Raw genomic sequence first — 27,063 nt, 5'->3', positions numbered from 1 at the left:
TACTGTAAGTTTTTTTGTGTTTTGATTTTGCGAGAAAATGGTGTGTTTGCGATGGTTTTTGGTTTGCGGTTGAAACAAGGTGGTAGGTGAGCAGAGGGCAAAACAAGCATTTTCGTGGCATTTTTTAAAGTTTGCGGTGAACAGGTTACTGTGAAAACCGCAAACTTTAAACCACCGAAAAAGTATTATGCATTTACGTAATCATCTGTAACTGTACTAGTAAGTAATTAAAGTTAAACCCAGTCCTACAGGCCTAGACATCAAGACTTAATGCATATAGGCATCTCTGAGCAATGCTTTGAGTGTGCAAAGTAGGTCATTGTAAATTTAGTTTTATCCACAAAGATCTCAAAACGACCATTAATGTTGGATGATTGAAAATAGTTCAGTCATTTGACATAACTTGGACGGTCCTGTATGTGGTTATTTTGTGGCTAGTAGTTCTTGCCAACCCGAAAAGGGGATCTGGAGTCGAGAGATTTACATTGTAAATATGTATTTATAATTCATTCCCACTAAGGAACGAACGACTTACCAGAACTGTCATCTGTGTAAGTAGAAAATGGATGCTTGCAGCCATTGTAAGGAATCACCCTGGCTTATTTCTACTACAAAGATACAAAGTACAAATCACTAGTGAGGGCTTTTGATCAGAGCGATAACTCATTAGCTTGGTATAGTATTCCCCTGTTTGCTTGCAATGTTGTATCATCCAGGTTTCCCTACTGGCATGCATGCAATATATCATTATTACTGTGGAACAAAGTCTTGTGAATAACTCCTGTAGGATTAGGGAAGATCGCAAACTGTTTCTTGATATATTTTTAGTCTATGTGTATTTCAGCTCACTGTAACATCCAATTTAGTACATATGCATGAAAAATGGAGGCACTATTTCAGGCAGCTGCGTTTTTGTACTACAGCAGAACTTCTGGTTTTTGTACGTTGTATCTTTTGATCGGAAGAAAATAAAGGAATTGAACAATTTGACATGGCCGATAATAGCCGTAAGAAGCTGTGATGACATTTTGTAATGTTTAAGCTGCAGGCTGTTTTCCTGAATGATTTGTTTTACTGCTTACTATATACATGTAGGTTCAGTAGGTTTTTTGCTGATTATGCACAGTAGCTTGTTCCTGATTGCTACTGTGATCTGATTGCTCATGTTTTTAGATGCTGAATCTTTAGAAAATGATGCCAAAACCAATGAATCATTTTATCACATGTTTGTAAGCTATGAACATGTACAAATGTAGATGACTTCATGGGCAGCTTGGTAATTCTCATGATCTGTTAGTTGTTGGCCTTATATAAGCCTCAATACTGGCCATGGCATTTTGTGTTACATTTACGTGTAATTTGATCATTGCTTACATAGACTGGTTGCCCTTATGGTAAGCGGAAAGTGAACAAGCTACCAGAGGTCATCTATGTATTAAGATTAGTAAGAAGATTGCATGTGTGCAGTTTTAGATCTTTCATGTCAGTGGCACCAAGAGTAAAACGTGAGTAATGTTCCCAAAACGTGTTGTAACAAGGTTAGATTCATGTAATCCCATAGATCTTCCTGTACATGAAACTATTTGTCATTCTGTATCAGTAGACAATGTACATTTTATAGCAGACTGTTTACCCCAAGCAAAGTGGTTAAGAAAGAGGCCCTTGCCTACATGTATGCCTATAACCTATCCCAAAGCACCGTAATTTACAGTAAGTTAATATAATGTAGCTTAGAATAGATTAGACCATTGGAGGCTGTGAACAAAAGTTAGCCGTAAGCAGTAAATTATATAACTTGATTAAAAAAAACTGAGTCTTCAGAAGTTGCCAGGAGCTTAGTCTTCCCCATATGTCATCCTGCTATATTCACTCCTAATTTTGTCAATGCCTTGAAGCAAGATAACAAGTATTACATCTTGATATATATGTACGAGAAGATTGAAATTAGCTCGCTGTTGAGCAATTTAGCAGGCATCTTGAAATTATGCACACTCAATCATATCATGTCCACGTGGTGCAGTGGTTTGCTCACTCTGCCTCTCACCACGTCCGGTTCAAATCTGTGGAGCCAGCGGCCCGAGTTCCCGCCCGGGCCTGGAGGACACGACTGGAAAAGATCATCCTATCTGAGGGGGACGTTAAGCCAGTGGCCCAGTGTATGAGGGAACTTTAGGGAGTCAAACCTCTGCATGTAAAAGGTTACAACACACCCATCAAGAAGAGTAGGGGTGACCCATTGTGCTTGGCCAAAAATATGTGAGCCATACGTAGCGAAGCTGTATTACACTAAGTAACAGCAAATGAATGAAAAAGCGTCAGGCTTCGTCCTCAGTCTAAGGTTCAACTGCTTTACCGTTGCCTTACAATCATAATAAGGTACATCGGAAAAGTGAATAATCTAATGACTTTCAATTTCAAGTTTTTAAGAACAGGGTTTACGCTGAGATGTTAGTGCTCTCAGATATCACTATAATCATGTTTTAAGAGATGAAAGTCTTGAAGGGTGTTTGATTCAAGCTCAATCTATCCAGTGAAAATGTCAAACTCAGCACATTCACTTATATGTAGCCAGAAAGGTGGACCAATCTCCAGGACCACAGTGCAGTAAGTCATATTAAGCTTTATCCCATATATGGATACTTTTCATGTACAGGTTTTATCAGCCACTTTTTAGGTCTAAATTATTTATCTTACCAGTATATGAAGCTTCAAGGTTCTTGCTGCTTTACTGAGGGTGGGTACATCTAATAGTAGATAACTATATGTGCCAATATGCTGTCCATATTAGTAGTCGTTATCATATCAAAATTTGTGTATATCCTACATGACATGGACTATTTACAAAACCACAAGTAAACCTTACCCCTTAGCATGGTATGTATTGGATACAATGTTAAGCCAGATATGCATACCATATCCCTTGTATTATGTATATACATTTTAATAGCACTATGCCCTATAAGGTGTCATGAAAATTTGATGAATTATTTAGGAACATGTACTTTACACAACATATATAGAGGAGAGAGTTAAAAAAACATGATTATGGGGAAGGTGTATATATGTATATACTCCCAATGTCATTAGCTCAGTAACTTACTCTCAATTCTTCCTACATCGGGTCTTCCTTTTAACGTGTTAATCAAGGAAGTTGGTAGTACAGAACAAATTATCATTTTTGGTACCTAGTGTGTGTTAAAGAAATTTCTCATATATTCTGGCCACATACGGTACCACAGTGAATTTATGTTAACCGGGTATTTTTTTCTAAAAGCAAGCAAGTTTATGAAACAAGTTATGGACTTTGTATGGCCTGATAGTTAGAACCTACAGTTTGACAGGCTTAAATCATGAGGTATTGGAAGATTATACCTGTGGGATTACCTTGCTTGTACAGGTACTTTGTGAAATACATAATGCTGTGTCATCTCTTTCACCGCAGTATTCCTTTATGTCGCATCAAAGTCCTGCCGACACAAATGCTGGTCACTCATGACCCACAGTTTGTCAGCATGATTGTGGTTTCCTTGTGAGTACAGGACTAGGCTTGTTGCCTGTGAGCCAGTGTGACAGCAGCAGGTGTCAGGAAGACTTTAGTGCGCGGGTACATGCTGTGGGATAAACACCCGACTGTTTCTACGTCAGCAGTGTTTCGTCTACATTCCGGTTCCTGTCACTCATTAGGCCCTGCTGCAAATTGCCTCTCCATGGGAGTTATCAGTTTTACAGTCTTATCCGAGTGACGGGAGCCGAACGGTTCGTGGGCTCAAGTAGTGGGAAAAATACAGACAGGACAACTCTCTGGGCGGAGAGGAAGGACACTTGCACTGCAGCAATCGGTGGAGGAAACAGCGAGTCTTCATTCACTCCGTAGGACTGTGGGACCAGTCAATGACATCAACAATGCAAGCTACAGAGAAGGTTCCAAAGAAGAAGAAGGTGCTACGGCGAATAGCTAGTATGGTAATACCACAACTCTTTCCTTGTTTTTTTCTGGATTTGCTTAACTTCTCATAGCTACAATGCCTGTAATTTACTATGGATAGCAAATACTTAAATTTTTGCTACTTACAATGTAGCGATTGTATCCTTAACGACTCCTGACTTGTAAATGGAACTAATGATGCCTTCAGAAGAAGAAGGCTGTAGCAGTGGAATGGAATTGTATATAAGCTTGATTATAGACTGAGGTCTTAGGCAAGTAGAATAAAGTACCCACTTTGTCAGACTGAGCATAGAGCAAAATTGATGGAGATTACACCAATAGCTTTGGTTGAGTCATGATTCCACTAGTACAATGCCTGTCGTATAGATCCATATATCTACACAACGCTGCAGTCTCTCCTAGAAGGTTCTTGCCCTTAGACATTTTTGTGTGATAGCATTTTTTAAGTTTATAAATTATATAGTTTTGGTATTTAACCATGGCCAGATTGTGTGTGTCAGTGGGCAATGTACCTGTGTATCAGCCCCTGTGTGCTTTCCTTGGGCACATTGTGGCACAGTAGATGAAATCTAATTAACACAACCATGATGCCATAAAACTCCCTGAGCTGTGGCCTCCCATCAGGCATGAAACATGCACTGATGCAGTCATTGGAGGCTTGGGAGAAGACGCGTGACGTGCATGTTTTATACATGGCACCCAAACTTTACTCACACAGGTTACATTCATATATACTTGTACTTGAGTATTGTTTCTAAACTTTACAGGGCTTGAGCTTGACAGGTTGTGGCTATTGCACAAGGTTTTATGCCTGTTTTTTGGTAGGGTATCCAGCTACAATTGGTTATACTAGAACTAGCCTGTCCTTGGTACTGAATACTGTGCTGTGTCTAAACCCATCCCTAAAAAGCGGCATCATGCGGATGATATTTAATGATACTTGTCTTACTTTGATTGACATTTTTTACTTTGTTTTCAAATACTCCACAGGGTGAAATAGCAAGTTTTGTGAAGTATAGACTGTCTAGATTCAAGAATCTTCTTCAAATTCTAGTGTTTTCAGTGGACACATGTAGAAACCCACAGGGCATTCCTCTTGTAATATTGGAGAATAAGAAAGGACTATGAAAGTTTTTGTTTCCAATTATGATGTGAAATGTAGGCTTCTGTATTGTTTGCACTCATCTATTCAGAAAAAATGGCCTTCCATGCCATAGATTCATGTAGGGGGAATCTTGTGATTAGCTTTTACTATGACCTCATTATTCTGTATCTGAATGGAAAATAATGACTAGATGTTTTGTCTAATTATAGGAGTCGCATACCACCGCTCTGTTGCTAGGTCGCAGTGACGTCAACAAAATTCTGTCCAAATAGATGTTATTTATTTTGCCTACAAAAAATACCCGCTGTCATGATTTGGCAACACTATGTGGTAATCTGAAGAAACAGTTTTCAGTAATGGTTTGGTACAGAGTTTCACAGGAAAATAGATCCAGGTCTTGTGGTAAAAGTTGTTAAGCTATGGTTCTATTTTCTGTACAGTGGTAGAGAAGTTAAAATCTTGACATATGGAATTATTCATTGACTAGAATGCAAAAAAAAAAGTGATTTTAATTGTGGATGCAGTGATGACGTCATAAAGGATAAGGCAACCATTGAAACTGTTAAAAAGCAATTATCATTTGAAACTCGTCAGATCCTTTTCTTTGAGTAGGCCCCAGGGTGTCTTCATTGACTGAATAATTGCAGATATACCGGTGAGTTATAGTGCAGTGGCAGTGTTAATGTGGTTTTGTATCTTTTGTCCTGGACAAGCTGTGGTCTTGATTTTTTGGTTGTAGATAGATTGTAATGCCCAGCAGCTTGTTTCATTGCTGCAGCTATGATTTTGTATAACCTCTGCTTAAGATTCTCATTGATTATGACTTCAAAGTGCTTCATACATTTGTTGTATGGATTTGGACAATTGTTGTCATGGTCTGGTCATGGTGTTCAACGAAAGGCAGAAATTAATGTCCAAATACAGTTTGGATATGAAGTTTGTATTATATTTTGTCATGCAGAAGTTTACACCCAACTGTCACTGTCTTATGTTACTTGGGGCCATCAATACATGACATGCTACTGAGCCAACATGGGAGAGACAGAATTGTTAATGAGATAAATGGCTTTAACCTTAGACCTTCTCCAGAGAGAACGCGTTCACAAGTGCTGATCAATGTTCAAAAGAGTATCTGGCTTGTATCTGTGTTTCTTCTGTTTTGTATTAAGTGAATAAGAGTTATCGCTATGTCTAGATATCCTATAGCCTTCCCAGCTATAGTCCCTACAACATGAACATGATTGATTTAGCATATAAAGTTTGAGTAGCTTCCTAACAAAGAATTTTTGTCTTGTGCAAATCAAACAGAATCATTTTATTGTTTTACGAAAACATTCAAGGCCATGCATTGATGGCAGTGACAACTTCAATTCTAATTAGTAATTTGAAAAAAAAAATTCAACAGTTACCCCGGGTTAGTAAGCATTTGTGCTTTACAAATACTATTTTGTCTTCAATGTTAGACTTCTGTAGTACTTACAGTTCTGTAAGGACAATGAACTTGTTTCATCCCTTAACCTTCAGTGTCTGACGTCTGTAGGTAGCCAGGAGACTGAACTTGATTCAATCCATGGACAGTGTTCGCTTGAGAGGTTGATTGCCATTACATGTAAAGCCGCACAGCATTTTGTAGAAAGTATTGAGTTTTCTATAGACATGTTTGCATTTGGCACAGTAACATTTTCCTTTACAGGTGTCTAACAAGATGTTATTAAACCTAGAAATCTCACCTGTCCACATGTAACAGTTACGCATCATGGGCAAGTTAACGTTTGGGTAGTAATCAGTCATCTTTAGATATTTTGGTGATAACTAATTTTTTTCCATAGAAGTTAGAAGCACAACGTTTTATAAAACAAGTATTGCTTATGGATGACAATGTTTAGATTTTAAAGGTAAATAACTGAAAAGGAGCCTATCAAATGAATCCTCTTTGTACAGTAGTAGACGTACAGTCTGCCCATAAATCTAAAGTAGTTGTTGACAGGCGAGCGTCCCATCTCAGCCAACCCATCCCACTCCCCCGGAAGAAAATTAGCTGACAATTGGACTGTAGGGATTTCCCTTTCCTTGTGCGCAACTTTTTTTTGGGAAGCCACATAATTTAGACAGAAATGAGCTGATCAAGAGTTGAAATGTAATTAGAATAGATTGAATAACCCAAGTCAGTTGATGACATATATTGATTTTTTTTACAGCCTGACTTCAACTAAGTCTATTATAGACATGTATCGACCTTGCTCTGTATCATTTAATGATGCCGCTATAAGCTTCACTCAGGCATGCGTGATTAGCCATTCATTTTCACAGCGGGGCAACAATCTACTGGTGTAATACAGACGAGATGGCGAACAAGACAAGACTGGTAGGGGTTTCTGCTGTGTGGCAGGCTATCTGTTTGATACTTACTTCCCACAGATGAACATACGTTTGCATCTTATAATAAGCTGCACTTTGAAATGCAGATGTTCGCTTTTGTATCGGGCTAGGTGATCATGGTTTTTAATCTTTCCCTTCGGTAGGGATGTACATTTGGCAAAGACTTCCGACCTTGGTTTGGATCCCATTGACCTTGTCCCCTTTCTAGTTACAGCACTTTATGATTACCAGTTAATTATCTTTTCACACATATTACTGTCATTTGGACCTTACTGCATGTAGCTATGTAGAATTATTCCTTGAAATGTATATGTATTCCCCTTTGTGCAGTTAGTACAAGTTAGCTCCAGATGAATTGTTTTGAGAGATCGATTGGATGGCTGTTCGTAAACCCATGTGTCCCATCTTGGCCATAAATTTTCCATCCCACATAGCACCTACATATATATTTGTCCTTCGCAATTATTTTTATTATTGTCCATTTGGCCTTTAGCCTTTGAAAACTGTCAGGCATGACTGGGAGGGAAATGAATGACTTGCTGTGGAATTTGGCTATATAATTCCATGCTAGAACACTCCTCTTCCAATCATATCGTTTCAAGTGTGCTGATGGTTAGTGCGCTGGAGGTGCAAAGGGTAATAGCGTTGCATCTGTCTTTATCTCGGAACGATGGTTTACTGCATAGATTGGGAGGCTTGACTTGGTTTGGATGGAGCTATGGCGGGTTGGCTAGGGTGGCATCCTGTCCGAAAGGTACCACGTATACATTTTGTGTGAGAAACAGGGCTCTAGCAAATGCCCATCTTTTTGTCATTTGACAGAATTTTGCTGCGTATAACCATGAAATAGAAAGACCGCTCAGTCAGCATTGACGGACAAAAATGGGTGCCTGGTTAAACATAGACATAATGATTACATGTAGAAATATCCAAATTTGGACAAACCATGCCCCAAAACCAGCCTGCAAACTCAACAATGACAGAAATGTATACACCATGACGGGAAAAAAAGCATTTGTAGGATGTCTTCTTCAATGGGAATTGGGATCAGACGGAAAGAAGATTTACCAGCGCACTAGTATATATTGGGCAAGTCACTGCCATTAGCTATGTTTGATTACATGTACATGTGTCAGTATTGTGTACAAAGTAAGATTTTTTACTTTTAATTCAGCTGTAGTAGGTGATAGTTATTTTATGATTGTTATACTTAAATTTGTTCCCCATTGTCCTATCTCCTTTAAATTCCTCTACTTAATATGATGTCATATATACAGCTGTATATGAAAATGCTTCTTCAGATTCTGTACTGTTTCCTATTGGGATCATTTTCAGTTCCAGCTCCTCAAAAGTCATTCGAGCTGGAAATACCGTCTGACAGTAGCTGAGTAATCATTGCCATGTCTAAAGTTATTGGATGGTATTGGCTTTACAGACTTTAAGCCTTTTCTTGCTACCTGAGGTTATCCATGTGAATTTGATACATAGTTCTACAGAATCGACATGTTACAGGAGTTTTAGTGGAGGACATTGAGTGATAAAACATTAACTCATACTTTCTCTCGTGTGTCCCTCACTGCAACCTTGGGACTGTGTCTGACAGAGAGAGACGACTTTCAATCGATCACAGGTAAGCCTTACATGGCTTAGAATGCAGCACAAAGAATACACGTATGACTATGAGTAACTGTTGTCACATACATGTATGTAATGCCCAATCCTTTCTGCCTTGTTGTCTCAATGTAAGCTCCATTGCTCGTATAACATAAAAATACTTCTGTTGTTAAACTGCTACATGTAGATATGATCATGGCTAATGATACTGTTCAGGTAGACAATACGGTGTTAGAGCCAGTTTGATGCTCCTTAATGTTTATAGTCTTTGATTGTGAGCATTACTGGTACGATTGGTCTACAGTAGTCTATAGTATTGTCGTTTTAGGAAGACCCGGCCCTTCCTGCATTTCACAGGTTTTGACAAGTTCTATCTTCTTGCTTGACATTTTTAGATGGATTGTTCTCTGTGTGCAGCTTCTATTCCAAATAGGTCAACTGTAAAGGACAAATTGATTTCACACCAATTGGGTATTTTGAAACATTAGAAAAAATGTCATGATTTAAATGCTGTCATGTACAACCAACCACATTGGGGAATTGTGATTGATGTTGGCAACATGCAACTGTATAAAAGCATAGTATATCATTCGTTCATTTTTTTATAGAACATGCAGAAAATCCTGTTACTGAAGGAATTAAGAGAAACCCCATATTAAGTTAATTACAGTTGCTAGCCACCCCCATGTACTAGATGCAATACTTCTCTAACCCTCTAGGATTTTTCTTTGATTTATTGTTACCTGGTCAGATTAACTATTTTCATCACACCTATTCAATGGCACACAATGGAGGAAGAAGACTGTGAACAATGAGGTTAAAGAGCTCAAATGGACAGATTAGGTATTAAAGAAAAAAATGTGCTTTTACAAAACAGGTAAGGTGATGGGCTCCTCAGGTAACACAGGTGCTTTTTCTAATGACGTAACCTACCATTGTATTTTTGTTGAAGGGAGGAGGAACTTTCTATAGTGTCTGTCAAGTGCTTGTCATTGATAAATGTATTATTCAAATCCTACTGTTCAACCTACACGAGAAGGGCCCTGTGGTTCATTAGATCAATTGTTCAGACACCAGAAGCATGATGAAAAATTGATGCCTTTTATATGAAATTGGACAGCTAAGGTGTAGAGTGTCAGGTGTTTTATGCTAAACCTGATGAACATGCATTTTGTTGTGTGTATACTTTAGGAATTTGCAATTTGTGGGAGGGGGATATTTTTTGTAGAGTTCTGTTTGTCTTTTTTTCAACAAAAAAATTGCATGGGGGCACAAGGGAACAGGGTGAGGATTTGGATTCCCCGGGCCCCTTCCACAGCCTCTTGAGGGAGAAAATTACTATCAGATGGGTCACAGTTAAAGACTGGCCGCATGTGACCTAGTACACACATTGTAGTATCTCTCCTCAATCTGAATTTTATGCCGGTCACAACCTTTCCCCTCTTTAGAAAAGGCCCTGGAGTTTATGTAGTTTTCTTTTACATCCTGGGAGGTCAATGAAATTTGGACAACACAATTTCAGCCAGACACCTTATTAGACATCTGTTGGAAAAGTCGTTTCATCAAAATATGTGAAATATTGGACTTTGAATGCCTCATTATTTTAAAAAGGACACTGTAAGCATATGTAGTAGATAAGTATTGTCTTCTCTACCCCTCCCCTTGATTTAGCTCTATTTGGTATGACCCAGGGGGGCTTGCTTTGCTACTAGAAAACTGTTTCCTTTAGTTGATACCTGACCCCAAACATAATTAGTTGGGCATGGTGCACTTGCTACCAATTGAAAACCAGTCACCATTACTGGCATGGAGGGGTAGAATTCCTGCCCAGGTAGAGTCATGTTGGCAAGAATGACCTAACCAAGTATTTCTAAAAGTTCACTCTTTAAACAAGTGCTCTCTTTGCAAAGTTTGGATTGGCAACATTTGATTTAGTGTCTGGAAAACAGGAGTGCTCCAATGCCTGTTGTGTTCTATATCGTTGGCAAGCCAGTGGTAAGTACACATTGTCAAGTGTTGGTACTCTGTTACAATGGATATAGGATAACAATGAATGAACAAGCCTGTAGGGATTTCTGCTAAAGAATCACTGCATACCTTCACATACATCAAGGTGTTGGCAGAATAGGTAGACTAATGTCTTATGATGACAAGTATATCACTTCCAGAGACAAACAGTGTTTGTGGTATAAATTATTCAAAAGGCTCTGCATATGTGGCATATGTCTAAAAGTTTCACACAAAACCGATGTTTTTTCAACAGTGATTGCGCCTTTTGTGAGGTCTGTTGTGGGTTGTCATGTTTGTTCTACGCGATAGAGACTCCCTACCTACACGTATAACCTGTTTGGGAGGGACTTTATCCTCAAGTCAATATTGTGGCATCTTGTTATCAGAAGGGTGCTGTGTTTGTACAAAGGCAGGAGGCAGCTTTTATGTGTTCTCCTGACAGGTCAGGTAATTCCTGAGTATTGATATGGTCCACTGCCAAATGGATTTTCTATCAGTCTTGTGCGTTGAGCGCTGTGTTGAAAGATGCTGCTGTGCCATGCATGTATATGCTAAGCTCCAAGAGTCCTCCTCCCACCATCAATGGTAGACAAATTTCATAAAACCCCTAGAAGTGAATGGAATGAAATCAATGTTGAAAGCGTAACAATCCCTTTATTCTACTTCTTTCCACAGAATAGATACTACCTGTACATATCTTTGCAAAAAATAACCTACCATAATGGATCAACTGCTTATCCCTGAAATTTGAAAAGGGAAGCATGAACTTGGCATTCTTCTTGTTGATTCTAGCCTTTAAAACTTTAGGGTTACATGTATGTTTCAGTGAAGTCCTTAGACATTAGGAATTATCCCTAGGCATTTTTTGACCGTTCTGCTATCAATCTATGTTGCCTTTCTATTTTAGTTTTCAATCCCCTCTCATATGTTCAAACTGAAATGTAAGTCCTCTCAGAAGTTTACACGTCTGTTACCATGCAAGACTTTTGCCACCATCTTGCTAAGTATACAACAATATTATTTACATTCTATTTAACCCCCTTGACCCTAGGAGCCACAATCGTGGCTTCACGCTTAAACCCTAGGAGCCACATTTGTGGCTCAGTTGAGATCTCCCGCCAAATCCTATGCCCCAACAGGGAATCAACCAATCAAAAAGCTTCTAACTGGTGGTATTGACCAATCAGCAGATACTAGCCTATGGGGCCTTGTTTACACATCATTTTGAGTTTTTTGAGGGAGGTTTTGAGAGGGAAATTTGAGCAGTTGATTGCGTAAAAATGTCGGACGTTGAGATGGAAGACGGGGACACAAGTGAAGATTCGGGGGATTCAAGTGAAGACTCCTGGGATTCCGAGGAACACAATGAAGGTAATTACAATAAATAACTTATGTTTTGGTTGCAAATTGGGATGTCTAAGGTCAAAGTAGGCAGAGCCTAGAGGTCACAGGCTCCACATGGTTGAAAAGTGAAGTTCGTTTTTTTTTTTTTTGCTGTGGCCTTGTTAGTACTGCCAGGCCTCAGCCTGATAACAACAGCTGTTACATGGCATGAGTCCCTTTTTACACTATCCTGTGTTTATGTCTGTGTCAGAATGTTGGTCCAAGATGTGCATGATGATTTTATTTTGGTTTTGAAAATTTCATTTTGGAGTAGAAAGCTGTTCAAGTAGGGGGTGTGTGGGGAGGGGGCAGCACATGGTGGGCGTGGCACTGACTTCTGAGGGTTCATCAACGCTGCATTTTGTGAAGTTATTTCATATTACTCAGGTCTTTTTTTAGCTTTGTTTCATATTGCCAGCTTTATAGACTCAAGCATTGCCAGCTTTATAGACTCAAGCACAGTATTTTGTCTTGAATTATAATATATGAATATAATCACTTGATAGTTGAACATTTTTATAACCGTTGGATTTTTTATTTATTTCTGTAGTTTTTCAGAAAGCAGCAATTAATTTTTTTACCTTACAATATACAATTGATTCATATGATTGTATCTATACTGATGTTTATTTCATTCCATCCCTAGGATCTAGCAGTGACAACAGCTCCAGCGACAATCCTCCAGAACCTAGCAGTGACAGTGGTGGTGACACTAGTAGTAGTGGTGAAGATGATGAAATGGGCGATGCTCATGGGGTTTGGATGCCAATTCTTGGAGAAGATGCTGGACCTATCCCCATCCCTTTCACTGCTGTCCCAGGTATAAAACATCCCCCCCCGCAAACTGGAGAACCGGTTGACTTCTTCAACCTGTTTTTCACACCAGCAATCATCGACAAAGTTGTCACTGAGACTGTCCAGTACGCCAATCAATGGATTGCTGCCCACCAGGACTACCTTCGCGAGAAACGTCACTCCAGTGTCCACCAGTGGAGCAAGAGGGCTGTGACAGTAGAAGAATTCAGGGCCTTCCTGGGACTTACCATCAACATGGGACTGATCCGAAAGACCACCTTGGCAAGCTACTGGAACACTGCAAACCGCAGCCAGGCGACGCCCTGGTTCAATGAACATTTTACTAGGGACCGTTTCCTGTTGCTCCTGAAGTTCCTACACTTCAACAACAATGCCAACCAACCTCCCCCCGGTGATTCTGCATACAAGCTGTACAAAATCGAGCCTATCGTGACACACTTCAATAGAATGTTCCTTTTCCACTATCATCCTGGGATGGATGTTTCAATTGATGAGAGCATGGTTGGATTCAAAGGAAAAACACCCCATCTACGGCAATTCATGCCACAGAAACGGCATGCCAGGTTCGGAATCAAGCTGTGGTGTCTGTGTGACAGCCGGAATGGTTACACTTCATGTTTTGAGGTGTATAAAGGCAAAGATGTGGCAGCACCAGTTGACCCCCGAGGGTCAACGCACGCCCTGGTCATGAGACTGATGACCAACGGTAACCTACTGCAGAGGGGCCATCACCTTGGCATAGACAACTTCTTTTCTTCGCCTGACCTCTTCCTCGAGCTTTACCAGCAGGGGACAACAGCTTCGGGAACGGTGAGGTGCAACAGGAAAGGCCTGCCCAAGCAAGCTATAAAGAAGAAGCTGAAAAACCAGGAGACTGAAGAACGGCGGAAGGGGAATCTCCTGTGTGTGGCATACCAGGATGGGAACAAAAAGCCTATCCTTCTCAGCACAGCTGCTGCTGCAGGCTTCCAGGATGATGTTACCTCGAGAGGTCAACCGGTGCGAAGACCCAGGGTTGTCTCCAAGTACAACAAATCCATGGGAGGTGTTGACCTGAGTGATGCAAGGCTGTACAAGTACCTCAGTGAGCGGAGGACAATGAAGTGGACCAACAAGGTGGTCTTCTCCATTTTGGGGAGAGCTGTCCTGAACAGTTACATCTTATATGACCTGCACACCAACCAACCAAAGCTCAGCAGGTACCAGTACATGGTACAGCTGGTAGAGAGCCTCACAGATGGCTACTATCCACCCAAGTCCCCAGCTCGCCGACGCACACGAAGACAGATACGCCGAGACGCAAACCTGCCCGTGCCTGCTGCCCCACCAGCCCAGCCTCAGCCGGGTCCTGCAGCAGTCCCAGCTGGCAACCACTGGCCGAGGAAGCTTCCTGGGGGCAAGAAGAGGAACTGTGTTGCGCCTGTCCATCCAAGGAGGAAGAGAACCAGCTACGAGTGCAGATCGTGTGATGTCGGACTCTGCCCTGAATGCTTTGCCATATATCACTAGTAAAGTACCGGCATTACCAGCATTGCATATGTATAGTAGAGGTTTAGCTGATAGCTTCTGCAGAGATTTTGTGTAGTACAGGTGTAGTTGATTACTTCTGCAAAGACATTGTTGTCCCTGGACATCCCTGGACAAACTTTTTCATTGGTGGGACATTGTTTTTTCAGTTTTCCGTATAGCCTTTGAAGGTAATGAAATGACTATTTCTGCCAACAGATTAATGCTATGCTGTTTGTTTTACTTCTATTGGAAAGAGCAGTCTAAGAGCTTTCTAGCAATATATAGTTTTCCTAGTCTACTCTTTACATAAGAGCTGTATATTATGGTAAACCAAAAGTTCATGTTAACATCTGCAAACTCCAGAATTGAAGTCAGTATTTTGGTATTAAAAAAAAATGTAGTAATTGTCAACCAATAGTGAAACTACCAGCATACCAGCATTGTATATATATAGTTAAGTACTTCTGCAAAGTTTTATGTAAAAGGGTAAGCATTTTTGCCCCTGAACAGACTTTTTCATTTGTGAGACTTTTTTTTCCCAGTTTTTCGTATTGTTTCTGGGGGCACTCAAATGGCTATTACTGCCATCAGATTGATGCTATGATGTTTGTTTTACTTGTATTAAAAAGAGCAGCCTGAGAGCTTTACAGCAATATATAGTTTTCCTAGTCTACTCTTTACATAAGATCAATATTAATGTTAAACAAAAAGTACGCGTTGACACCGGTCAAGCCTGGAATTATAGCCAGTATTCTGGACTACAGAAAAAATTTTATCCAGTGTCAAGGGGGTTAAGATAGAAAGGCCTAAGTACAATGGATAAGAAGCTAGTACATTGTAGATACATTTTGTGGATCTCCAACTCCATCATGGAGATCTGCTTGGAGATTAACATTTTGTACGTCTTGTATACATGTATACATTCAGTCTGCTTTGAAAGGTCACTACTATAGAATGTCAAATTCTTTCAACTTCAAGAGTGTCCTGTGGACTTACAGTGTTATACAACGCAAAGTCATGCAATTTTTTAAATAAAACAGATCAATTTGTTTCAAAATGAATTACATGTAAGGTACTTATACTTCATGTAATAGTCCAATTCCAACTCCTGATGTTGTTTGAAACAAGGAACCCCGAGGTACCTCCCTTCTCCATTACCAAAGCTGAGACAGATTCTGGAAGCCATGTCTGTGTAGTGTACCTCAGGGGGAGAGTTGATTGGATAATTGTTTTTACATGCACATCTAGCTATGAATATAGGATGTTATGTTTCATTGCTTGATCTACTAGTCTGATAACTGCTGTATGTTTCATCTGATCGTTATTAGCACAAGTACAGTTCATGTATCATGATCAGTGATGCATGGTTTGTTTGATTGTAAATTTGTTAGTGTGGTAATTTCTGTTTTGGTTATATGCCACAGATAAACATAAATAATGGTTTAAAAATGAAATGATATAATTATTACCTTAGTAGAACAAGACTTACTTGAACAAAGAACATGTTGCTTGCAAATATACTAGTATCATATATGTGTTCTTACCACAATAATTTAGGGCTTGAAATTCTGTTTTCTGCACAGCCCGCTAGTGCAGGCAACATTCCAACACACCTGTACCAGACCAGCTTTACATGCATTTCTCATTCAGTTTGATTCATAAAGAAACAATATTTTGAAAATGTTCCAAGAAGAAGACTAAGTCCATTTGGGATCTTCTTATAATAAGAATCTAAACAACAAATTGAGGTACAAACTTTACAAAGTCATGTATTTCAGTTTCAGGAAGATATAGAGTCTACATGTTTGGCTTTATTATGTTTAGCCATAAGTATGGCTAAACATATTGTTTTCTCTCATGTTTCTTCTTCTTCTTCTTCTTCTTCTTCTCCTGTCAAATCTTCAAATCGATTCATCTCTGTCATTTTTTGACCAAATGACCTGAAATTTGGTACAGAGGTAATGTAGGCAAAAACCAATGTGCGTTCTTTTCCTTTTTTTGATATTGACCTTGAAAGTGATTTTATTGAGGTTTTTAGGCTATTTTTAGCATATCTTGGGCTCCTGCGCCCTGGTATTTCAACCGAATGACCTGAAATTTGCTGTATATGTGGCTTGAACAAATATTTAAAGGACTACATTCCCATTTTTGGCATACATATATTCAAAACGATTTATTTTGGGCTTTCTTGACAATATTTGCCACTTCTGTCACTTTCAATACTACATATGTCCTACAGGTCATTGACCCCTAGTGCCTTGCACCTGGCCAAGCTGGAAGTTTGCTTACGAGGAGGAAAGACCGGACATAAACATTTAACGTGATTATCGGGAAAACACCATGTTCCCTTAAACTCAGTGGTTAAATTGCAGTTTAGGAAATTTTATAACAGAAAACAAGTTAAATCAATGATTTTGTGAATGTTTATTCTAGCATTAGTTATTCCAGATATTTTCAAACTCCAAATTCTTCAACACAACATGGGAGATCGTTTCTCCTCAGACTGGCGCGACACTCCTGTCAAAATTGATTGATGATCTCTCTCTGCCGCCGACTTCATACATGATCAAAGGCGGGTGGTAGGCGGTGCGCGGGGAAACTTAAACATATAATGTAGCGAAGTGTTGCACAAGGAATTCTCACGCTGAGGGGTACATGAAATAATGCTTACAAAATAGACCTCTATGAATCGGGCTACATTCAGCAATGGTAGACGGATTCGGGGCATGCCGCGCAAAACACATGGTCTCACTGGGGACAGGCGTTTTGGTCCCGCACGTTGTCGCAGCGGTGCGTCGCCGCTACGCGATCGAAAGCACGCCGCTGTCTGTCTCGGACCAACACGCGTCTCCCGTGATGTGTAGCGTCCACCACCAGGCCTTCCTACATGTCCTACGTACGGGCGTATGGATCGTAGAATTCGGCAAAAAAGGAATGATTAGGCCATTAGAGTCAGTCCCCGGTAAGGTCAATGATTCGCCCCTTTGCGCTAGCTTGTAACGTTAAATGAATGTACCCTCTGGTGGCCAAACTTCACTGACAAACTTTCTCCCTATTATCATCATGAGCTTGCGTTAGTCTGGTACTAGTGACTATTATGTGCCGGGAATGTTTATCTATCGCACGCCTTGGAAGGAAGTTCAACCATGATAAATGGTCGGCCGTTGCGAAAATTTGGAATCCCATGCTGTTGATTTTCGTGATTGAATCTGTAAGAAAATATATTTTCATGTCGTTCATGTTTTTGGGACGGACGCCGGGACGGGGTGAATTTTTTCTATCATTTTCGTCCCGTTAGTAATGCAAATCGAATCGTGTTGCACAAGAGGCAAAACACTAAAAACGTGGGTCTTGTGGAGTGTTTTGGAGCGGGAAAATGCCGGATATTAGCGGTGCCGAACAGTGTACATCGTCGCGCGCAGGTGACGCTCCGTCAAAACAAATCCGCTGGTGGTCTAGCGCGGCCACCGGAAATAGGCAGAAACACACAGGAGGACTTAGCACCTTCGTTTATGAGGGCAATTGTGAAAATCTTTTGTTACAAATTGTTCGAACATTGAAACATTTGGATAGATGGTTTGAAACTGTTCTTAATAAAGAGATTTTTGTGTAGTTACGTTCGAAATGTTTCCAACGTATGTGAAATAAGTTCAAACATGTTATAAGTTTCAATTCTAATTGTTTGAACACTTAAGAACTATTGTGACTTAGACATTCTTTTAATCAAAATAGTTCAAACATATTACAAATATTATATTAAAACCCTCTCGGTGACTTTGAATTGACTCAAATATGTTGTTTTTGGTCATTTCCTTCGTCTCCTGTCAAATCTTCATATGTATGCTATGGAAAACTTCATTCTTCCCTGGGGTTGATCTTTTTTAATTCAATTTTGAACTGGGTTGATTATGCGAAAGAGTGTAATTTTCAGCGGATATTTTTCGACTGGTTTACATGGAAATGGCACGGAATATCCCATTCATGCAAGGGGAGGATTCTTTAATTATTTCTTTCAATTTTGAGCTGGAATGATTATGAAAAAGTCCATTTTTTAGCAGAAGTGTATTTGTTAATCAATTAGTGGATATGGTTGTGGACTGGTCCATATTGTGTTGAGGTGCTACTGGAAGACTCAATTTTGGACTGGGGTGATTCATTTTTTTAGTGCAAGTATTTTAGAATGGTCCATTGTTATTTTGGGAGAGTCCATTTTTTGCATGGCGAGGAGTATGGCTAAACATGCTGTATTTGCTCGCAAATGTTGCCTTTCTAGTCATTGTGCTAAATTTCAACTCATCTAATGAAAAAACATGAGCTTGTTATAAAAAGATTCCATTACTTCTTGGCTCACCCTCATATGTATATGTATTGCCTCCCTATATAGCTAGTGGAGCAGGCTCATCTATTTTGGGCTAGGTGCTATTTAAGAGAAAGGGGCACAGCTGCCTCCTCTGAAGATGCAATATGAATGACACAGACACCTGTTAACGATATGGATAGATTTGGTGCGGTGTTCCACAGACTGTGTTGTATTGACTTTTCTAACACTCTGGTACAGGCCTAGCCTTTTCACCTTGTGCTTGCTGAGGTGAAATTTTAAAATCTTTATCTAATCAGTAGAAACCAGTAGCTGAAATATGATATCAGTAAAAGGCTCAAATATGTGTGACAGTAATTTTTTCAGAAAATTTTTTTTTCAATTGCTAGATCTTAAAAACCACCTCTCAGAGTAGCTGTCATTGTATTAATGTAACCCAGGTCCTCTTTGAAAAGTGATGCCAGTCACAGAGAGCCACCATGGTAAAATGAAAATGGACATAGGTCGTTCATCTTGCCTTAGTTCTACATTCTTTTGTGGTACATGTTTCACCAAGCAGCATTATCTTAGTTTATTCCACTGTGTTTGCAGTCAGCTTAATACCCACAAGGCAGCCACCCCTCTGAAACAGTAAGTTATCACAAGGTGCCTGCTACATGTATTGATTTTGTGAATAAAAGTCTTACTGGCATAATAATTGCAAACATGGACGGAGTTGGGCTTACACTATGTAGCAAGGAAAAGCACAAAGTCACAAAGTGGGTCACCTTTGTCCTGAAATGGCATTGCAACAACTTCACTTCAATTCCTCAAGGTTACATGTATTTCTACAAGTCATTTGAAGTGCCTGACTCTACCGGTAACAGTAATATCCCCTGCGATCCTTCTAGCTGTCATGTAAGATGCATGGCTCTGGTAAATACAATATATGAAGCATGTAGTTGCGCCACAAGGTACCAGACTTCCTGTCTATTTTTTTGTAAACGCATACAAAATAATGTATTCATGTAGGCATCTCTCATTACATCCTCCCAAATGGTTCCACAGCCCCACCTTCCTGCCAAACAGCTCTCTAATTATATTATAATATTAAATTATAGTGTCTTGACTGATTTTCATTGTAAACTATTAATATAATGTAGAATAATGAATATTTATCATACATGTATGTATGCCTGATTTTAAGTCTTCCTTGGTGTGACTCAAGCCTTTCTGGAAGTTCAATTTAAGTAACATACAAGCAATACTGGCTACATTTACAAAGTCTCTATTAGTATCAGGACAATTGTGTTTTTGTATAATGATTACATTATCCAGCTTGTGAAACTTTTCTACTGTGCCAGCTCAGATAAGGAATCATTACACTGTACGGAATCATGATAGCTTTGTTTGTAATGAATGTACCTTATTGGATAGCCTTCACTTAATGGACAGTCTCATACACTGTAAGCCAGCTTAATGTAGATTTTAGAAAGATACTGCACTGAAAGGTATCTAATACATCGTCTCATCAGTCCACTGCAGCAGCTGCTGGGCAAAGCTGAGACGATGCTAGTTTGATGGCTGCTGAATAATCAATTTATATAGGAGTTGATACCAAAGGCATACTTCTTGTATCCCGGTTATCACTTCTCTCAAGCATGACTGTTGTAAAATAGATTACACTTGTATTCTGTTTATCATAATCATGTTATGCTTTGAAGTTTGAATCATTATCGGTTCCATACGATATTCACTTCCTACTGAAGCCAACACCTATAGGTCCCTGCTAACATCAGAATTCACACCCACATTCCCATACGTAGCATTTATTCCAATACATTTTCAGTTCTTCATTGACGGTGAATCCAGTAACCTACTGTATTGTATGTAGCCAGGGAAGATATTTTATGATATTAAGAGTAGAGATGATATTCTTTTTAGTCTCTAGGTGTACCCTGACTCACCCATCTTGCTTCAATTGCACCCCTGTAGGCCGTTGTATAAGATGCTTCTCTGCAGTGACATATCAGCATACATATGTTAGTGACAGGTTCATTCTCTACAGGTCAGAAAGGGTCAGCTCTGTACATTTATGTAGGAAGTAATCCCTCTGTTTCAAGTTAAGGGCAGTTGTCTTCTTAGTAGCAAAAGGGATATTAATTTTACAATGTATAGATCATGAGTGCGTCAAATGTAGCCAGGGTATCAGGTAGCAGAGCATTCAGGCTTCTTTTGGACACCCTACACTACAATAAGAAAGAAATTAGATGCCCCGCTTTTGCAGGGGACACCAAGAGGACTCTGTGTTTCTCTACCAGGTTGGATAGAGCACCTCTGCCTCAAGGAGAGGGGTGTATTAACTAACTTTGGCCATGTATGTGGATTTCAAACAGCAAAATACCCGCTCCTGATTGGCTAAAGGACAGATGGCTGTGCTCTTAATATATACACAATGTACATGTAGGTGTTTTCCTCCCACACGCTATCAGTGTTTGTTTTTTCTCTCATACTAGACACTGGAACAGCATGAAAATTGATTGACATGCAAGGCTACCAGGAAATTGTTGGGGGTGTGCTGCTGGTTTGACTTTGTTTCTTGGCGCTTTTGTAGGCAAACATTTTACCGACCCCATCGGCTGTACAACAATTACACCATGCCCCCACAAAATTACCAACTTACCATCATCCTGCCACACTGTCATCACCGAAAACGTCGCTGCCGACGTAGCACACATGGTCTATTACGCTGCTACTAGCTAAGTCACCAGTACAAAAACTGTCACAAGAAACCACAAGGCTGTCATAGCTTTGAATTTTCCTGACCTCTGACACTTCCTGTCCTGTGGTGGTCTACTGGCAAAGCAATAAACTAAAGGCATTACTTGGCACCTACATGTATTCAATGAGCTATTAGTGAACTTCAAAGAAGAAGGCAACTCCTCACAGGCTCCCGAACGTGGCAAGTTGTATCCATCTGCTGGCCAACTCCTCTATTTGGCCAATTTCTACTCTTTCCAGCCACGTCTAGAGCCTGGAAGGGGCTAGGCTAAAACTAGCTATGTCTATAGTAAAAGCCTGAATGTAGCTATTTGAGTACAAAATGAACAAGATGTGTCCAAGCCTTCTTGTATTTTGTAACTTTCATTTATTGCTAATAATGATTATGGTAATAAGGGAATTGACACTAAGTTCTATGCTATTCAGTAATTTCTTCTTTTCTTAATTTGTGAAACAGATGTCCCTTTTCAATGTGAAACTAAAAGTAAAAGCTCAACATTTCAACTAGAACATAATCTTTCCTGGAAGATAGAACTATGCAGTGCAGCGCATTGTATGTGGATTTTTGCAATAATAATGTGTACAATGAATGCATCTTTTTTTTCATAACTGAATATTTCACTTGGCATGCTGCTTATTTATATTCACATTGGTCAAGATCACAATGACGCAAATGTGTATCCCAGATACTACACTGACCTACATGTACATGTACAGGAGCACCAGTACAGACATACATGTACATGTACATCTCTGGCTTAAGGGTCAGCCATCTTGTTGAGTTGCTCTGTACAGGGTGTTGTTGCAGCCTAATGTTTAATCTGTCATCTGCAAAAGAAATGCACAGTGTCAGACTTTCAGCAGGAAAGAAAGCTCTTGCGGCCGGAACCTGCTCCATGTATTTATGTCCTCCACGTTGATGGCAAGATCGCTCTGACAGCACTAGATACATTAGATGCTGTTTGTCCTGGGGCATGTTATCTCTGAGTCAGAAGGTATCCCTCAAGAGGCCCCAGTTTTCCCCTAGCTCTCATGTGAGACCCTGCTTTGTTACACCTCTGGGCAGACATGCTGGGACTTCTGGCAGAGATGGGCTGCTTCTGTACGTACCAACAGAAGAGCAGATTAAAGAATTGCTGATGTAACATCCTACAAGTTTTGTCGTCTCAAGTCCATTTTCTCCAATGTAACCTGCACCATGATGATGTTTGAGGAGTTTGAAGGCAATGGAGTTGTTCTTGAAATAGCTCTATTAATTTTTCTGTGGATGTTGTAAACCATGGAAGAGCCTGGCCCAGTACTAGTCACAACCTCCCTGTCTGACTCCAGTGATGCCCATTGTTGCAGCGCTGGACTACAGGTACATGTTGTAATGTTAGCTTTGTGTATATTTTCTTGTTAACATTGGGATGTAGTTCCATTCATATCATACCGGGCCATGATACCGTAAGGCCAGGGCTTCCCTAGTTCGATTCAACCCTGTTTTCGTGTGCTCCGCTGTCGAAATTTCGAGCGTTGGAATCAATGTTGTTACATTTTTTTTTGTTCGAGGACACAAAACTCTCTCAACTTCTGGCGCATTTCGCATCGAAATGTGTTTTTCGGGTGGGTATGACATAAATGAAATACAACACGGTTTCGTCTGTCAGGTGATCCGACCCACGGTTGGGCCGGTACCTCGGGCCATGTGGAACACATCGTGTTGTATTTTATATGTACATACACTTGATGAATATGATTACGTTATTGTATGTATTTGCATGCTTGTTGAAATACATGAGGCATTTGTTGGTTTAAAAAACCATAAGTTTTGTCTGTGTGAATATCATAGAAGTCTCTTTGTCCCATTAAAAACTTGGTAACCAAGCTAATTCTTCCAATAGTAGATGCATGTACATTGTACTATCAAAGCTTTATTGTACAACCCAAAAAATGACAACATTTATGTAGTACAGTACATATTTTAGGCAAGTACTAGTTGAGTTGTTGAGATCCAATGAATATAGATTGAGAATGCAGCCTTGATGACTAATGATTAAGAAAAATGGATTATTAAGTAAAGCAGGTTTGTCCTGTGTTCTTGGCAACATTGTTGCAGGGCAGGAATGCCACGGTGTTGCTACAGAGTGTTAGCATGCGGACTGGTATCAGTGGTACTTGCACAGGTGGTGTCTGCATGGCTGACTTCTGTTTGCAAGTGGGGGTCATGTTACCCACCATGCCCCTGAATCCTGCTAAGTGTCACAGTTTGTGCATATATTAGGTGTTTAAAACTCTCTCCTGTGAAGTCTACTCTAGAAAATAGATCTCACTAAACTGAAAATTTTCTTAGAAGTGCAAGAGGAGTTCAATTTTTTTTTTAAATGAAAAGGGCTTAAGAAGAAAATTTGGGTTCACGCTCATCAACATATTACCTAATAGTATATGATAATGTTTTCAGTGATGGAACAAATTTACTGCCATGCATGCAGTTACTCATTTTTTGCTATTATTGTACATGTGTATACACGTACATTCTGCATTGTAATTTGAATAATGGCCTGTGTATTAGACTGAAGGATTAGCAGCAGAAAGGTAACCTGTGGAGTTCCATGATGGAAATGTGCGATGAGTGCTTGTCTTAAGACCACCCATAGTTTATTTTTCACTTCTGAGTCAATTGCATTGAAGGAGGCCGATGATCAAATCTCTCTTGAACAAGTAGATTCTATCTTAGAAACTTCTCAGCAAAGAATCACTTCTCCAACAATATCTGAAACATGTGACTGTTTATCTAATTAGAATAAAATCAGCTCACATCATATGAAAGCTGTAATGATTGATTGCTGCTGTAACAGCGTATGTCACATGCATGTACATCCTTACATGGAACATGATTATGAATGTGTGATCATGAAAGAAAGGTGTCCCATAACTCAGCTGATGTATCGCTGCATAAATAGGACACCTTTGATCCAGCCTTCAGAATGAAGGATGTTGTCCACAGTAGGTTGCTAGCCCAACTATAGGCACTCTTTGGATATGCTTCTTATCTTGTGGGAGTCCCTCAATGTACCAGACAGTGTAGATATATAGGGCCTTTCCCACATAAGAAAATATCTGCAGCAGGGCTTACAATCACATTATGGTAAGCATTCTTAAAGATATACAAATGTACATGTTTGTGTTATTGAAGGTTCAGATGTAGTGGATGATACATGTGCGTGTAGTTACTGTTGTACATGCAACTATTCATTGTTACATACTTGATGTAGATTCGAATTTCACACATGATACAAGCAGTGACATTTTTTTCTTTTTTTTTCCAGTCTCTTGCAGTCTCCGATGGAGGTAAGTTGTCTGAATGATTTATCTGAAACATTTTACCTCTAGAGTGAAAGCCAGGATATACCAAAAAGTAGTTACTCAAGCATTACTGGATAAAATGTCAAAACAGCCAGATATTTCAGACAGTAGATATTTTCACACGTATGCCCAACCATCTATCAAAAAGACGTAGATACATGCATGTAACTGTGTGTCAATCACTTTTCAATTACATTTACTACCCTTTTGTTGTAATCTTTTCATTCACACACCCTGCATATACACTATGTATTCTAACAGGGGAAGTGAAATGAGCTGACTGTTGCTTATCTGCACCATACACATGGACACAAGTACAATTTTGTGGCGTCATGTCAAAATGGAACCTGAAGAAGTCTCATCCATAAAATATCACTCCAAGCTCTTTAAAGTTGGAATTTTACTTCTGTAACAATCTATTATAAACCTATTCCCCATGTACCTAATTCTTTGTTTTTCTCACTCCGAGTGCCATATGGCATAATAAGATAATGCTGATCAGAATGCTTTAGATTTACAAATTGGTCAGTGTAATTCTAGAATTTCCAAAGCTGTATTCAACAATCAACCTAGCCACAACAAATAGCCTCTACAACTTGTTTTTTTGATTGACCTGTTTCATTCTTATGCAGAAATGTCCTGTAATCTCTAGACATCTGCACAGTCTAAATAAAATGCCCAAGATTTTTGGTTCACCTACTTGTGTCTTAATCAATCAATCAATCAATTAATGAATTTATGTGAAATACATCATAATGCTATATAGAACATGAAACTTGTCAACTTGCTGAAATAACATGGCACCGATACAGAAATTCTTTTAACCCTATTCAGACTGGGGGGGGGGGCTAAAAGTGCCTGCGCCAACTTTGACATCGTATTACTGCCAAACGATATATGCTAAGACTACCAAACTTGGTGACTTTTCCTAAAATTTTGTTGGCAACAATTTTATAATAATGGTTTACGTTTATCACTTTTCATGTTGCCATGGCAACGGGTTTCTGACAGGCATTTTATGCAAAAATCATTAATTTTTTGAAAACAATGATATTTCTCAGGTTTTCTTGCACAACTACACTAGTTTTCCTACATGTGTAACATTATATGTAATTATATGTAACTTTCCTGATTTAATATTCATAATTTATGCTAATTTGATGACGTAATTAGTCAAAATCCAAGATGGCGGACAATATCACTATTTCAGGTAGCAGCAGGCTTTTTCACCTTTAAAATCGTCAATACCTGACATTTTCTTTACCAGAAACATTTAGATTAACGTTTATAGTCTATTTTCAGTGTCCTTTGGGGTCATAAGTGGAAAAAGAGGATTTAAGAAAAATTCAAAATGGCCGATCCAAGATGGCGGACCCCAAGGGATCGCTCACAACACATGACGTCATTCTAGGACGTCATTTTGACGTTAACGTTGTATGCCTTTGCATTGACGTTGTATGCCTTTGCATACCTTAAAATGAATAATACAAACCGTTTTTTGTTTAATACCTTTAGATATTACGGGAATTCCCTATTTAGCCAATAAAATCACATTGATGACGTCATAATTACGTCATTGACGTCATAACGTCACCAAAATTACAGGAATTATAAAACTTGATGTGAGTATCACTCCCTGCAAATTTGGTGATGATACATCATACCGTTCGGAAATTATGAGGGGGGGGCCGAATCAGCCCCCCCCAGTCCCAGATATACCAAAAAAGCTCAGTTTGGATAGGGTTAATTATCACACCTACCACACATGTGTCCTCATCTCATACCACCTTTTTGAAGAGGCAAAGTGCCAAGACTAATCCTGCCAGTGCCTAATATGTGTCTTTTCAACTCACAATTAGATAATTCATAAGCATTCTA

The 27,063-nt window shown here is 39.4% G+C and overlaps 2 protein-coding genes across 5 annotated transcripts in view; both read left to right on the top strand.

Annotated features, from left to right (window-relative positions):
• Positions 1 to 27,063, top strand: part of LOC136430946 (regulator of G-protein signaling 12-like) — a 58,675-nt gene that overhangs the window by 12,808 nt on the left and 18,804 nt on the right. For all 4 annotated transcript variants that reach the window (XM_066422054.1, XM_066422052.1, XM_066422056.1 and 1 more), the window contains exon 5: positions 25,149 to 25,170. In XM_066422054.1, the coding sequence (XP_066278151.1) occupies positions 25,149 to 25,170 (22 nt within the window). The remainder of the gene's footprint in view (positions 1 to 25,148; positions 25,171 to 27,063) is intronic.
• Positions 12,335 to 14,762, top strand: LOC136429106 (piggyBac transposable element-derived protein 4-like). Its single transcript, XM_066418986.1, has 2 exons — positions 12,335 to 12,425; positions 13,084 to 14,762. Exons 1-2 carry the CDS (start codon positions 12,335 to 12,337, stop codon positions 14,760 to 14,762), a joined length of 1,770 nt encoding a protein of 589 aa, XP_066275083.1.

This window comes from Branchiostoma lanceolatum, chromosome 3 (genome assembly GCF_035083965.1).
Source record: "Branchiostoma lanceolatum isolate klBraLanc5 chromosome 3, klBraLanc5.hap2, whole genome shotgun sequence".
Classification (NCBI taxonomy): Eukaryota; Metazoa; Chordata; class Leptocardii; order Amphioxiformes; family Branchiostomatidae; genus Branchiostoma; species Branchiostoma lanceolatum.
The sequence above is the reverse complement of the archived record's forward strand: the minus strand, read 5'-3'. Positions and strand labels throughout refer to the sequence as shown.